Source organism: Lipotes vexillifer, unplaced genomic scaffold, assembly GCF_000442215.2.
Source record: "Lipotes vexillifer unplaced genomic scaffold, Lipotes_vexillifer_v1.1 scaffold554, whole genome shotgun sequence".
Classification (NCBI taxonomy): domain Eukaryota; kingdom Metazoa; phylum Chordata; class Mammalia; order Artiodactyla; family Lipotidae; genus Lipotes; species Lipotes vexillifer.
The window spans coordinates 689986-704870 of NW_006794635.1; the positions used below are offsets into that span (position 1 = coordinate 689986).

General features: G+C 36.8%; 1 protein-coding gene and 1 pseudogene across 1 annotated transcript in view; one reads left to right on the forward strand and one right to left on the reverse strand.

Moving 5' to 3' along the window:
* Nucleotides 1-4461, reverse strand: part of LOC103078050 (CD59 glycoprotein pseudogene) — a 9272-nt pseudogene extending 4811 nt beyond the window's left edge.
* Nucleotides 1-14653, forward strand: part of CGA (glycoprotein hormones, alpha polypeptide) — a 16091-nt gene extending 1438 nt beyond the window's left edge. The window contains exons 2-4 of the mRNA XM_007467315.1: nt 12223-12329; nt 13695-13879; nt 14306-14653. Of these exons, the coding sequence (XP_007467377.1) occupies nt 12230-12329; nt 13695-13879; nt 14306-14383 (363 nt within the window). The 5' untranslated portion in view covers nt 12223-12229 and the 3' untranslated portion in view covers nt 14384-14653. The remainder of the gene's footprint in view (nt 1-12222; nt 12330-13694; nt 13880-14305) is intronic.
* Nucleotides 14654-14885: the final 232 nt, after the last annotated feature.

The window sequence follows — 14885 nt, forward strand, 5'->3', positions numbered from 1 at the left end:
TTGTGTTTTTTTTTTTTTTTTTTTTTTTTTTTTTTTTTTTTTTTTGCAGTAATAGAGTCATTGAAATTTTGAGTCATATTTCTCACCATTTCTTGCTGAAAAAGGTAGCATGTGAAGTGTTAGAAAAGCAATTTATTATATTCCAGAACAGCTTCTCAGTTTCCTTGTATATTTCTCAAATTTACATGAAAACTCAAAGTAAGAGCTAGGAAACAGAAATAGTAAAATTAGAACGTAATACGTGCATTTTGTTCAAAAGTAGATCAAGATAATCTGCTTTCACAAAGAGAAAATGTACAGGAATCAGTTGATATTTCCATTGAGAACAGCATGACCTATAGCACCATACTTTCATTTTTGTAGACTGTGAATTCCAGAGTAGTTTGCTATCAACTTATGATCCTTGCAAATTCTGGTTTTGGTGTGTAACATTTCAGTATTCCCCATCATAATGTTGCACAAAATCATCCAGTAATTTCTTGATTCATCAGACTCAGAGATAATGTTATAGAAATGCTCTAGCATCCACTGTGCACTGGGATAGGAGGAGGAGAGAGAGAGAGAGAAGAGGGCGCTTAGGCCAGGGTGGGAGCGGAATCAAGGGCAATATTATGAATTGAATTTGAAAAGACAACAGTAACATCATGATCCATGCTTAAATCAGTGCCCTAAAGAGAATGGATTAACTGTGTGTTTCTAGGCTATAGAGGTAGTATAGGTGAAAGGGTACTATCTTAGGATCAGACCACTTTCCAGTTGACTTTGGCAAATCCTTTTACTTCTCTCAAGTGTAGTTTTCTAGTCTACGAGATAGGTGACATAGTAGTGCTTTCCCCAAAGAAGTGTAAAGAGAATCAAACAAGGGAAATGGATATGAAAGCCAATGCTTGGCCCCCGCCAGTCACTCCCCACCAATCAGACACTAGTCCTCATGCCTTGGTCAGGTGTAAAATGCCTCTTTATCCAAATGAAATGGCTTTCTTAAGGCTGTTCTGAAAAAGGTGAAGTCAGATAAATATGCAAAATAAAAAATTACACGAGCAAGTTATATTTGAGCTGGTATAATATAATGTTACTCTAAAAAAAAAAAGATGTCAGCATTCTATTTAGGGATATACCACCTGAAAAAAAACATTTAAGAAGTTCATTGTGAAATATAAAGTTTTGAAGGCAGTGTAGTAAAATGCGGTTCAGAGCTTGGAGTTGTAAAGAGACATTCTAAAATCTTAGGTCTGCCAGTGGTGAATTTTGTGACTTTGTATAGGTTACTTGGCCTCTGGAATTCTTTTATCTGCCAAAACGAGAAGAATACCTCACAGGGTTGTCATGAGTATTGAATATATTTATGTGTTCAAGGTGCTCAAAAGAATACCTAGCACACACAAGTGCTCAATTAACGGTTGGTATTCTTTTTAATGTAGAAGTTATTATTACCAAATTCAGTATGGCAGATATTGTGAGCAATGCTAACTTGGAATTTTTTTTCACACTTTGTTAGATTTTCCCTAATAGATTAACTGAATCTGTGTTATATAAATCACACCCCGCAGAGGAAAAGTACCAGAAGAAAGTGGAGAGACAAGACCGGCGTCCCATAACTCAAACGCTGGAGGAGAAATTTTTGTTGTAAGAGACAGTGGTTGTTCCAGTTATCTATTACTGTGCATCAAAGTACTGAAAAGCTTAGTGGGTAAAACAAGAAGTTATAATTATCTCTAAAGGCCCTGCAGGTGGATTGGGCTCAACTGGGCCGTTCTTAACTTGGATTTCTCATGCATTTGTGATCAGATATTGGCTGGGGCTGGAGTCATCTGAAGGCTCGACTGGGCTGGTCATCCAAATGACTTCTTCACTCATTATTTCTTGGCCTCTTTCTCTTTCTCTGTGTGGCATCTCGTTCTCCAGGGCCGGTCCACGTGGCTTATAGCCTTCTTATTGTGTGGTGGTCTCAGACTAGTAGCACTTCTTACACAGCAACTGGCTTCTAAGACACAGGAAGCAGAAACTGCCAGGTCAGTGCAGGGCTACTCCCACGACTGGCCCAGTGTTGTATTGGTGTAAGGGACACTCTCATGACTGCCTTATTCTATTGGTGTAAATAGTCATAGGGCCCACCTAGATCAACGGGATACAAAGATAGACACACCACTTTTCCATATGGAAGTGGCAAGGTCATACTGCAGAGTGAATGTAGGCTGAGAGGTATTTTTGTGGCCATCTTTGGGAAGTACACCTGCCATAGCAGAGAAAACAGGGGCAATAAACAATAAGGGGCTTCTCTTTGCAGTTCTGCTCTGTTATTTTTTTAACTATTATTTATTTTTATTTTTGGCTGTACTGCACAGCATGTGGGATCTTAGTTCCCCAACCAGGGATCGAACCCGTGGGCCCTGCAGTGGAAACGTGGAGTCCCAACCACTGGGCCTCTAGGGAATTCCCTGCTTTGTTTTTATCACAGAAAAAAATGCTTATAATGTGAGGTGCTGGGGTTGAGAAATCTACAAACCCAGCCTGTCCATTCTATTATTGAGAGACTTTAAGGTAAATTAAATGTTTCTATAATCTAGTGCTTTTAAATGGAAATGATACTTGGTGTGTCAAAAGATTGCATGAAAACAGCTCAAATAAAGAACAAAATGTAATGCACAAAATTTTAAAGTTACAAGAATGATTCTTATATTGCTATAATAATGCTCTGTATAAAACTTTTCTGGCCTTTGGATGTTTTACTTTTCTGAGTGATAAGTTGACACTACTTAATGTTTTGTTCCTGATAGCATTTATTACTGCAATAATGTTAATTTAAAAAATTGGGTATTTTTAAACTACAAATATTTGAATTTCTCATTTAAAACAATATTTTATGGTACATAGAGTTTGTCCTATCAGAATTTCTTGTTGATTTAGTTTGCAGACAATTTAAAAAATGCTGATGTGCTAGAAAAACCAGAAGGGTAATGGAAGAACTAAGATTTTAATTACATAATTATGTTAACATTGTAAAGTGCCTTAAAATAACAATTAAAGTAGAAAGTGTACATCTTATTTTAAGCCCCTTAAATTTAGTCAGTTAAGAAGCTTCTCAAAATATGATTGTTACAAGAATCGTCATAAAGGAATTGAAATTTTTATAATCCTATGAGCACTTAAATTTCCTTCTAAATACTGCCTGCTCTTTTCCTTTTTTAAAAATAAATATTTAAAGGTCATCTTTTGTTCTGTTTGTTTTTATGGAAACCCCTGGGGTTTTTTGTTTGTTTGTTTGCAAAGTATACCTGTACAAGTTGTACTTTATACGTCTTATGCCTCTAAGACCCCCTTTTTTCACTCTTGCTCTTCATTTCATCTGGAAAATTAAGTCAGCTCCCTTTTAGAATTTTGCGAAGCCAAAAAATACTGTTAAGTACTTGATAAACAGAAATCCCACCCCAAATACAGCTGCTGAACTGTGTGACGTCACTTATTTTCCTCTGGACACTGGGACACTTTGGGGATACACTATTTGCAACCCCTGTGATTAGGCTGGGGAAGTTATGAGGACTGCTGAATACACAAAGCTCCTGTAAAAATGTTAAAACAGTAAAATATATATTTACTACCGTCGTGTTTCTCTTCCCCGTGAAATACATGTTCTTTATTCTCATTAGTTTTTCACCTCTCCATTTTCCTGTCCCCAGCCTATCAAATGTTTCAACATCTACGAATGCTTTTACTACAGCATTCATCGCTCTCACTCACAGTCATTTGCCTTTGTATCTGGGTCAGAGAGCAGGAAACTTATTCATATTTGTGTCACCCATACTTGGCACAGTGCCTGGCACGTAGCAGGTACTTATTCAAAGTCTTTAAATCTTTCAAATGTTCAATTTGGACCTTAAATTTTGCACTTTACAATGTTGAACTGTCAAATCATCCAAAACTCATCTTTTCATAAAATAGAGAAAGCATTAATTATCTATATCAAAGAATGAATGAGGGGATTTGAGACAGATCATGGGAGTATTAACCGTTTCTCTCTCAGCCATCCTTCGACGATCAGTGAATGCGATACTGGGTCTCAAGGTCACTCTAGTGCCTAGGAGCAATATTTCAATGTCTACTTCGAAGATCTGAGAACTTGGAGGATTACGGAGCTTGGGGGCTGGAGCATGGGATCACAGAAGACATTCATTGTTCGACCTGGGATTCAGAATATGTTACAAGAACAGGGCAAAAACCCACTTGCTGCAAATAGAGCACATGAAGAAAGAAAACTAGTAGCCAAGGCTACTCCAAGTTGAGTTTCCTGATCACTGACCCCAGACTCTTTAAATTCGTCCAGCAGGAGACATCAGTGGTCACTCGGTGGGACGTGGAGGTGAGCCTGTTCGGGCACTGGCTCCATGGGAGTTGGTGGGATGAAGGATGAAGGGTGCTGAACGTCCACTTACCCTTGCGATGCTCCACCTTCACATCTCTCATCCAGGCTGAACTATTGCTATTCACTGGACCAGGCAAGATGCTAAAACTTACAGGCCTCTCCTCTGTTTAACAAACAATTCTTACATACCTATCTCATGCCAGGCAGTGTGCTGGGGATTAAAGTCTTTGCTTTCAAGGGTCCTTTTCATTAGTGATCCTTCACTGAAGGCTGCCTACTTTTCTTCTTAGTAGTTAGCTGGGCTAGATGGGGCTAATGAAGTGAAACCTTAGGTTAACTCTCTAGAAATCAGTTAGATTTAATCTGTTTTGTTAACAAAGAATTATGCCTCTACCCTAGCCAGTCATCTCAAAAATGTGCTATGAGTCAGTTGGGCTTCCTGGTGTGGAGAGTATGGATGAGTCACCCCATCTACCATCACCATTAGAAAAATCGAAAACCTTACTCTTTGGCAGTGGGGGAGCAATGGCAGCATCTTTGCAGGTGAATGAAGACCAGGATGTCACATTGTACCAAACACTTTTCTTCTTGGAACAATCTTATATATATATGTATATGTACATATATGTATATTTGTGTACATACATGCATGTACACATATATACATACATCCATATATGTGTGTGTATGTTTATTTAATTTGCCTTGAAGCCTTTCAGTAATAGGATTGACAGGCTGGGATGATAGATTTCTCAGTCCTGGCACCTTACCTTATAAACACTTTTTTTCTGTGATAAAAACAGAACAGAGGAGCTGCAAAGAGAAGCCCCCTTATTGTTCATTGTCCCGAAGTTTTCACTGCTATGGCAGGTGTACTTTTCAAAACTGGCCAGAAAAAAAATCTCAGTCTAAATTCATTCTGCAGTATGACTTTGCCACTCCCACATCAAAACGTAGTGTCTATCTTTGTACCCTGTTTGATAGATGGGGTTGGCGTGTATGTGTATGGTACTTGGTGTGTCAAGATATGTAGAGAGAGATATATATAGATATATACTGATGTCCATATGTGTGTGTGTATGGTACACTGCTATTTACCTATTATATAAATCATTTAATACATGAATTATATATTAATGTATATAATCACAATAAATAATACACAAACATATTAAATAATAATAGTAAGTTTAACATTGTAAATCAACTATACTTCTATGAAAAATTTAAAAAAATAGTAAATCATGGCAATAATATTCTTTAATACTTTTAAGAATGCTATCTTTTCCTTACAGTCTTATTATATTAAGAACATAAATTTCCCCGCATACCTAGTTTGATATAAAGTAACAGATACCCAGTTGAAACACTGAAGCTCTTATATATGCTTTCTATTAATGTTTTCTTTTGAATTCTTATGACTTTTATATCTTAGCATAAAATGGCTCTTACCTGTGACATATTTAACACTTAGACATTCATACATTAGCCAGCTACATATTCTATAGCTAAGTGAGAATATGTCGTCTCTAATGAATTTATTATCTGAAAATATTTTATTTTATTAAACACTTATTCTAAGTTGTCATTCAAGAGTTATCTTGTTTCTCAGTGTGAATGACAGCTCTACATAAGCAACTTTTGATGGATACTGTTACTGTTCTAAAGTCCCGCTGCAACACAACTGCATCTACTCTGTGCAAGACCTTCTGCTAGGATGGGGGTGGGTTAGAGGGGCACAGTTTCTACCCTTAAGAAGCTTTACATGGATGGAAATACAAACAGGTATATAACTAGCTAGAGTTCAGGACAGACTGTGGAACTTCATCTATGAATTATAAGCAAAGTGATGGATAAATGCAGTGGAGAGTTATTTATTCTCCCTTTGGGCTTGGATGAAACCTTCACAATGAAGCTGGTGGCTGGGCAGCTCCTTAAAAAACTCTGAGGTGGATGGCTGAGAAGGGGGAGAAGGGCCTTACAGGTCAAGTCGAGAATACACACATTTTCTTGGCCTCATTTTATTCTGATGGGGCAGGTGGCAGGAGGTGAGGGTGTGTTGAGTGGGTGTTGGAGGCGCACTGTGGGGCTGGATATATAGAGTCTGTGATGCCTGCAGTGTTCTCACTCGGAATACCAAGAGGCTGAGATTAGTACATCTGATTTAGATTGAGCATGTTTTGCAAAATAGCATAAATCCCAGCTGAACATAATTATTGTTCCTGCCCTGGGTCTTAATGTTTTTCTTCCATATTCCAAAACAGAAAGGTCTAAGGGTGATTAGGCTGATGAAAACATTTATTAAAATGTTTTCGGAAACACCTAGAATTTGAGGGTTAATCCCTTTCTGCTTGGTTAATCTCATCTCTTTTTAAAATAAAGACAAAGCCGTTTCTGTTATTGAAAACTAAAGGAATGGTGACTTTGGTTCTGCTTTTTCAATCTTCTCTTCACTTTATCATAAAGCAAATCCTAAAATATGCATCCGTTTCATGCTCTCACTTTCTGCAATTTGTTATAAATGCTTCTCTCTGAATTAATTCTGATATAATTGTTCACTGCATAATGCTGAATTTTCATAATATATGAGCTGCAATATCAAAGCACAAAAATGATACTAATTTAAAAAGGAAACCAGTTTCAATTCTGAAATTTTCCTTGTGGCTTTGTATATCACTTAAGAAGTGGTTCCCAAATTTCGGCTCTTAGAATCTGTTTATGATCTTAAAGATTATCGAAGAGCTCAAATAATTTTTTAATGAATTTATATTTATCAATAGTTACTGATATAGAAATTATGTTGGAAAAAGTTTTAAAATATTTATTCTTTTTTTTTTTTTTTTTGGCCACATGGCTTGTGGGATCTTATTTCCCTGACCAGGGATTGAACCCAGGCCCTCAGCAGTGAAAGCACCAAGCACTGGACTGCCAGGGAATGCCCATAAATATTTATTCCTTTAAAAACAACAATTTAAAACCCATCACATGTTAACACAAATACCATATATTTATAAAAAATGACAATTTCCAAAAGAAAAAAAGTCAGTGAGAAGAGTGGCATTGTTTTACCTTTTTGCAATTTTTTTCTTTTTTTTGGCCACATCCTGAGGCTTGTGGGGATCTTCAGTCCCCCAACCAGGGACTGAACCTGAGGTCGTGGCAGTGAAAGTGTCAAGTCCCAACCGCTGGACCACCAGGGAATTCCCTCTTTTTGAAAATTTAAAAAGTACTGGGCTAATAGAACACAGCTACATTCTCAGGTGCTTCTTTATTCAATCTGTTGCAATATCACATGTCATGTAGCCTCTAGAAAATTTCTCTGAACACTCATGAGGGGATGAGAGTGAAAAACCCAAACAGCATCTTAGTATTATTATGAAAATAATTTTGACCTCACAGACCCACTAAAAGTGTTTAGGGTCCCCAGATCTCACTTTGAGAGCCACTGACTTAGGACAATATTTATTCAGTGTTAATTAAGGGTGAAGATAAATAAAACCCATAATTACTTGTGTATAAGTATATAAATCAGAAATAATGACGTACATATGTTTTAGAAATAATGACGTATATATGTTTTAGCCTTACCTACACGTAAACAGTCTGTTTTCTGTATTATAAACTGTTGGTTCTACTGTCTGACAAATTATTCTTATGAGATACATGGGTTGATATAAACATCTAGCAAAAACATGGTCTTATCATGTCAGTCTACATGAAAAATAACCACAGGTATTGAATCACATGGAATTATAAATCTCATTCTGAAATTTTTTTAAAAGAAATTTTGGTTTTGATAAATTATAGATTTAGAGGAAGTTGCCCCCCCCCCCGGCCCCAAAAATGTACAGGGAAGTCCTGAGTATCCTTTAGCTAGTTCCCTTAATGATAATACCTTCCAAAACTATAGTACAAGGGGAAAACCAGGAAATTGACATTGGTACAACCCACAGAGTTTATTTGGATTTCACTAGTATTGTGTGTATGTGTGTGTTTCTGTGCAATTTCATCTCATGTTAGATTGTGACACTATCACAATCAAGATAAAGAACTGTTCCATCACCACAAGGCTCCCGGTTCTATCTTTGTATAGCCACATTTACTTACTCCCCTCAACTTCCTCCCCACATACTAACTCCTTGCAACTGCTAATGTAGCATCTCTATAATTTTATCATTTCAAGAGTGTTATATAAATGGAATCACACAGAATGCAACCTTCACTCAGCAGGATACCCTTGAGATCCATCCAAGTTGCATGTGTATCAATAACATGTTCCTATTTGTTGTTACATAGTATATAATCTGGTATTGGAAGTACCATTGTTTGCAGAACCAACCATTCCTCTGCTGTTGGGCATTTGGATCATTTCCAGTTTGGGGCTATTATAAATAAAGATGCTATGACCCTTTGTATATGTTTTATTTGAACATAGTTTTCATTTCTCTGAGATAAATGCCCAAGTACAACTGCTGGGTTATATGGTAAGTACATGTTCAGTTTTATAAGAAACTTCCAAACTATTTTCCAGAGGGCTGTACCATTTTATATTTCCACCAGCAACGTCTGAATTATCTTGTTTCTCTGCATCCATTTGGTGTTATTTTTATGTTAGCTAGCTCATAGGTATATAATATGTCATTGTGGTTTTAATTTGCATGTCCCTAATGGTTGATGTAGAATACATTAAATGTGCTTACTTGCCATCTATATATCTTCTCCAGTGCAATGCCCATTTTTCAATTGGATTTTTTAAATTGAGTTTTGAGAGTTCTTTATATATTCCAGATACTAGTCCTCTGTTAGACATGTGGCTTGCAAACATTTTCTCTAAGTCCGTATCTTGTATTTTCATCCTCTTTGAGGATTAACCCATAATTTGGATGAGGTCTACTTTATCATTTTTTCCTTTTATGTATTTCATTGTCAACTCTAAAAACTATTCACCTAGCCCCTGCCTACCCTTCCCAATTTTTTCCTAAAAATTTTATAGTTTCACATTTTACAGTTAAGTCGATGATCCATTTTGAATTAATTTTCATATAAGGTATGAGATTTACATTAAGGTGTTTGTTTTGTTCTGTTTTTGTATTTGTTTTGCCTATGGATGTCCAATTGTTATAGCAGCCATTATTGAAAAAGTCGAAATCCTCTGTTAAATTGCTTTGGCATCTTTGTCAAAAGCCAGCTGGGCATATTTTTTGGTTCTCTATTCTGTTCCATTGGTCTGTGTATCCCTCTGCTAATACCATGCTGTTTTATTACTGTAGTTATAGAATAAGACAACACTGGGAAGACTGGTCCTGCCCACTTTGTTTCTCAAATTGTTTTAGCTATTCTAGATCCTTTGCCATTCAATAGTCATAAACTTCTGTGTCTACAAAAGCTGTGCTAGGATTTTGATAGGTATTTCATTAAACATAGAAATCAATTTGGAGAGAATTGACGTCTTTACCATGTTGAGTCTTCCAATCCATGCACATGATATATCTCTCTGTTTATTTAGGTCTTTAATTTACTTCATCAGTATTTTGTAATTTTCAGTGTACAAGTCCTGTCCATATTTTGTTAGATTTATACGTAAGTATTTTATTTTCTTTGGAGTGATTATAAATAGTATTGTGTTTTTAATTTGTTTCCACATTATTGTTTTTAGTATATAGAAATGTAGTTGATTTTTATGTGTTGTTTTTGTCATGCAATCTTGCTGAGCTCACTAATTAGTTCCAGAACATTTTTTGTAGGTTCCCTGTTTTGCTTTTTTTTAAAAATGTAGATGATCATATCATCTATAAATAGGGATAGTTTTACTTCTTCATTTTAAATTTGTGTGCCTTAATTTCTTTTTCTTGCCATATTGTGCTGGCCAGAATGTCCAGCACTATATTGGATAAGAGTGTGAGAGTGGACATCCTTGCCATGTTCCTGATCTTAAGGGGAAAGCACTTGGTTTTTCACCATTAAGTGTGATGTTATCTGTAGGTTTTTGTAAATGCTCTTTATCAAGTTGAGAAAACCCTTCTGGTTCTTGTTTGATGAGAGTTTTTATCATGAAAGAGTACTGGATGCTGTCAAATGCTTTCCTGTGTTGATTGATATAATCATATGATTTTTCTTTATTCTTTTGATATAGTGGATTACAATTAAGTGATTTTCAAATATTGAAACAGCCTTGAATACAGTGAATTATTTTCAGTTGGTTGTGTCAAATAATTCTTCTTATACATTACGGGGTTCCATTTGCTATTATTTTGTTTTGGATTTTTGCATCTAATTTCATGAGATATACCAGTCTCTTGTTTTCTTTTTTTGTTCTGTATTTGTCTGGTTATGGTGTCAGGGTAATCCTGGCCTCATAAACTGAGTTGGGAACTGTTCCCTTCTCTTCTATTTTATGAAAGTGACTCTGTAAAATTGGTGTTAATTCTTTAAATGTTCTGAACTGTCTTCTCATTGGTAATTAATTCTCTGTCTCTGTTATCTTTCACAGTTTGAACATAAGCAGTTTAAAAATAGGGATAAAAATCTGTCCCTTTCACATATATACAATGGAATATTACTCAGCCATAAAAAGAAATGAAATTGAGTTATTTGTAATGAGGTGGATGGACCTAGAGTCTGTCATACAGAGTGAAGTCAGAAAGAGAAAAACAAATAGCATATGTTAACGCATATGTATGGAATGTAAAAAAAAAAAAATCGTACTGATGAACCTAGTTGCAGGACAGGAATAAAGATGCAGACATAGAGAATGGACTTGAGGACACGGGGTGGGAGGGGGAAGCTGGGGCAAAGTGAGAGTAGCATTGACATGTATACACTACTGAATGTAAAACAGATAGCTAGTGGGAAGCAGCCGCATAGCACAGGGAGATCAGCTCGGTGCTTTGTGATGACCTAGAGGGGTGGGATACGGAGGGTGGGAGGGAGGCTCAAGAGGGAGGGGATATGGGGACATATGTATGCATATGGCTGATTCACTTCGGTGTACAACAGAAACTAACACAGTATTGTGAAGCAATTATACTCCAATAAAGATCTATTAAAAAATTTTTGTCCCTTTTATCTTACATGAGATTTTTCTAGAACATGTAGGGATAAAACCCAGTTCTTAAATGTGGTGAGGTCAATGCCTGGATAAATGGTCAATCACTCAGCTGATCTTGCATAACCTGATCTCATGTACTCAGAATGCTTAGGTAAAGCTGTATCTACAGGTATAAATAAGTCAGGAAGTGGATTTAGGAAAACTTTGATTGATACTACCTGCTGTCTACTCTTGCCACATTGCTGGGTTAGCATTTACTTTGCACATTGATAACTAGCCTTACAGCCCAGCTACCGACAGTGAATAAAAAGCAGGAGAGATATTATCCTTTCTTTCTGTTCTCCCACCTGGGAATGTAGAGATGGGAAGGATGGGCTCAAATGCTTATCAAATATATATGATATATTTTATATATCATATATAAGCTTATCTATCTGTCTATGTATCCATCCATCCATCCACTCATATAGATATCCTTAGATATTATCTAGTTGAAATTTCATGTTTCATAAATAAGGACATTAAAGCTTCTTAACAGGATGTTAAGATTTTAAAAAGAGAACTTCTTGTTGTTATCATTATACCTGATTCTACTGGTTGATGTGAGAATTGGGAAGAGTCAATTCTCTACCTCTTTCCAAAAGAGAAATTGCTTTTTTAATACATGGCTTTAGAGTGTATTGGGAGCTGTAAGCAGAGGGGTCAAAACACTGATGACTATTACTATTAATAGTAGTAATATTAAAATTACTGGTTGTTGTTATGCCTGTTAAGCCAATTTTATAGTAACTTTTTTCCCATGTCTGTTTTGCAGAAGAGCCATGGATTACTACAGAAAATATGCAGCTGTCATTCTGGCCACATTGTCTGTGTTTCTGCAAATTCTCTATTCCTTTCCTGATGGAGAGTTTACAATGCAGGGTGTGTGACCAAACTTGGGTTTGCAGTAACAAGAAAGCACACATTTCTAGATGTATATCAATAACTCCGTTAATTACATTTCTACCTCCTTTTCAAATGTGATAAATCTTTGCTGTTGGATATCTATCTAGGCACTTTTAGACTGTGAACATAAAATTAAACTAGGTTCCAAAAATGTACAGTGAAAATGATATCTTACACGTCCATTTAAATAGCAGCCTGTACATTTCCATCTGAAATACATTCCTGATTATTCTTTATCTGAGTTTTACAAGCAGAAAGTGCTCCTCATTCAGTCTAGCTAGTTGATTTTTTTTCTTTTTTTTACATGTCTCCCAGAAGATTTGGGAGGATTTTAACATTGCCTTTGTAGATGAATTTTCAAATCAGTTAACAAGTGAGAAAACAAAACCATTTTATGCAGTAAATTTGTTTTGCTGTACTTCCTGAAAAATCTCATATAGTAGCTGATATAATTCCATCTGCTATGAAATTGTGAGCTACTATTTTTTTTTTTTTTTGCGGTACACGGGCCTCTCACTGCTGTGGCCTCTCCCGCTGCGGAGCACAGGCTCCGGACACGCAGGCTCAGAGGCCATGGCTCACGGGCCCAGCCACTCCGCGGCATGTGGGATCTTCCTGGACCGGGGCACGAACCTGCATCCCCTGCATCGGCAGGCGGACTCTCAACCACTGCGCCAGGGAAGCCCATGAGCTACTATTGATGGTTTTTCTCTAGACAAGTAATAATCTTTTAACCCCTGTTCCCAAGTGCAGATGCCTGATCTCATATCAGGCTGTGCCACTCACCATGCTTTCTTAATTCTGACATACTTTTCTTTGTCAGTATTTGGAGTTGCTATGGGGGAAAAACAATAGCAGATTCTAAATGGGAAAATATTTTGCCTCTGGGCAAAATTCTTCTTTCGGATGAGCATGGTGTTTTCATCTGTCAAGTTTTGCATTCCCTATAGACATACTATCAGCACTGGAATTGAGAAGTCATACTTAAAGAAAGAGAAACTACTGCTACTGAGATTTCCCATGCATATCTGCAAAAATTGTTTTCCCATGAAAATAACTGTAGTCAGTACAAATAGATATTGTGTATGAATATGAACATACAGCCCAAAAGTATTGGGTTGGCCGAAAAGTTCGTCCGGGTTTTCCATGTTACAGAAGAACCCGATGAACTTTTGGGTCAACCCAATATTTACTTACTTATTTAATTTCTTTTGATTTCCAATAGAAAAAAAGAATATTTGCTGTCCCATAATAAGGAAAAATGCATAGTTTCTTTTAAAATTATTTTTGGATTATTTTACTCTTTGCCTTTTTTTTTTTTTTCTTTTTTTCTGGTGATAGGCTGCCCAGAATGCAAGCTAAAGGAAAACAAATACTTCTCCAAGCTGGGTGCCCCAATCTATCAATGCATGGGCTGCTGCTTCTCCAGAGCATACCCCACTCCAGCGAGGTCCAAGAAGACAATGTTGGTCCCAAAGAACATCACCTCAGAAGCCACATGCTGTGTGGCCAAAGCATTTACCAAGGTGAGAACTGAAAGGGCCCCAGAAACTTTCTAACAGTTCAACCAGAGAAATGTCCTCAGAGCACATCCATGGGGTTTAATGCCAGAGGTATCTGATGACCCATGCTTTATTGGACATTTGTAGAGCGAAGGGCTGCATTTGTCCCCTTTAATCAAAAGAGTCAGCAACCTTGTGGGCACAGGCTGGATTTATTCTGCATGGAGAGAGTAGGGGTATAGGTGATGAGGGGCAGGTTGGGAGAGAGTACAGAATACTTAGTGCAAACCTAAGCTTTCAGAGTGAAAATATCAGCTGAAAAGGAGAATATGCAAATATAGCAAGCATCTATTTAATTCAGCTGGCTAGAGTCAATTTTATTTAACAGTTTTCAATTTTGCCTACCTATCTATCTATCTATATCTATCATCTTTTCCCCTTCCTCCTTAGGCTACAGTAATGGGAAATGCCAGAGTGGAGAATCACACTGAGTGCCACTGCAGTACTTGTTATTATCACAAATCTTAAATATTTTGCAAAGGGCCGTGTTGATGACTGCTGATTTCCTGGAATGGAAAATTAATTTGTTCAGTGTTTATGACTTTGCAAGATAAAACCCTCCTTTTCCTTACCGTACCATTTTTTACATGCTTTAAGAATATACTGCAGCTTTATTGCCTTTCTCTTTATCCTACAGTATAATCAGCAGTCTTGTTCTTTTCATTTGGAATGAAATACAGCATTTAGCATGACCATAAAAAGCTGGTTCCGCTGGAAATAAAGTCTTTTAAATCATCATTCTACCACTGAATTCTAATTTTTTCTGAGAAGTTTCAAGCCAGTTACTTTTAATAGGATTAATGGGAGGGAGTGAGCCACTGTGGGCCCCTATATACTCAGTGACCTGACACTGGAGAATCTTGGTCCCACCAAGCCTTCCAGAGCAAGCGGTGAGTCCTTCGGCCAGTGTGCTAGTTATGAGACAATCCATTGGGGTGAAGGAAGAAAATATAACTTCTATTTCTATTCA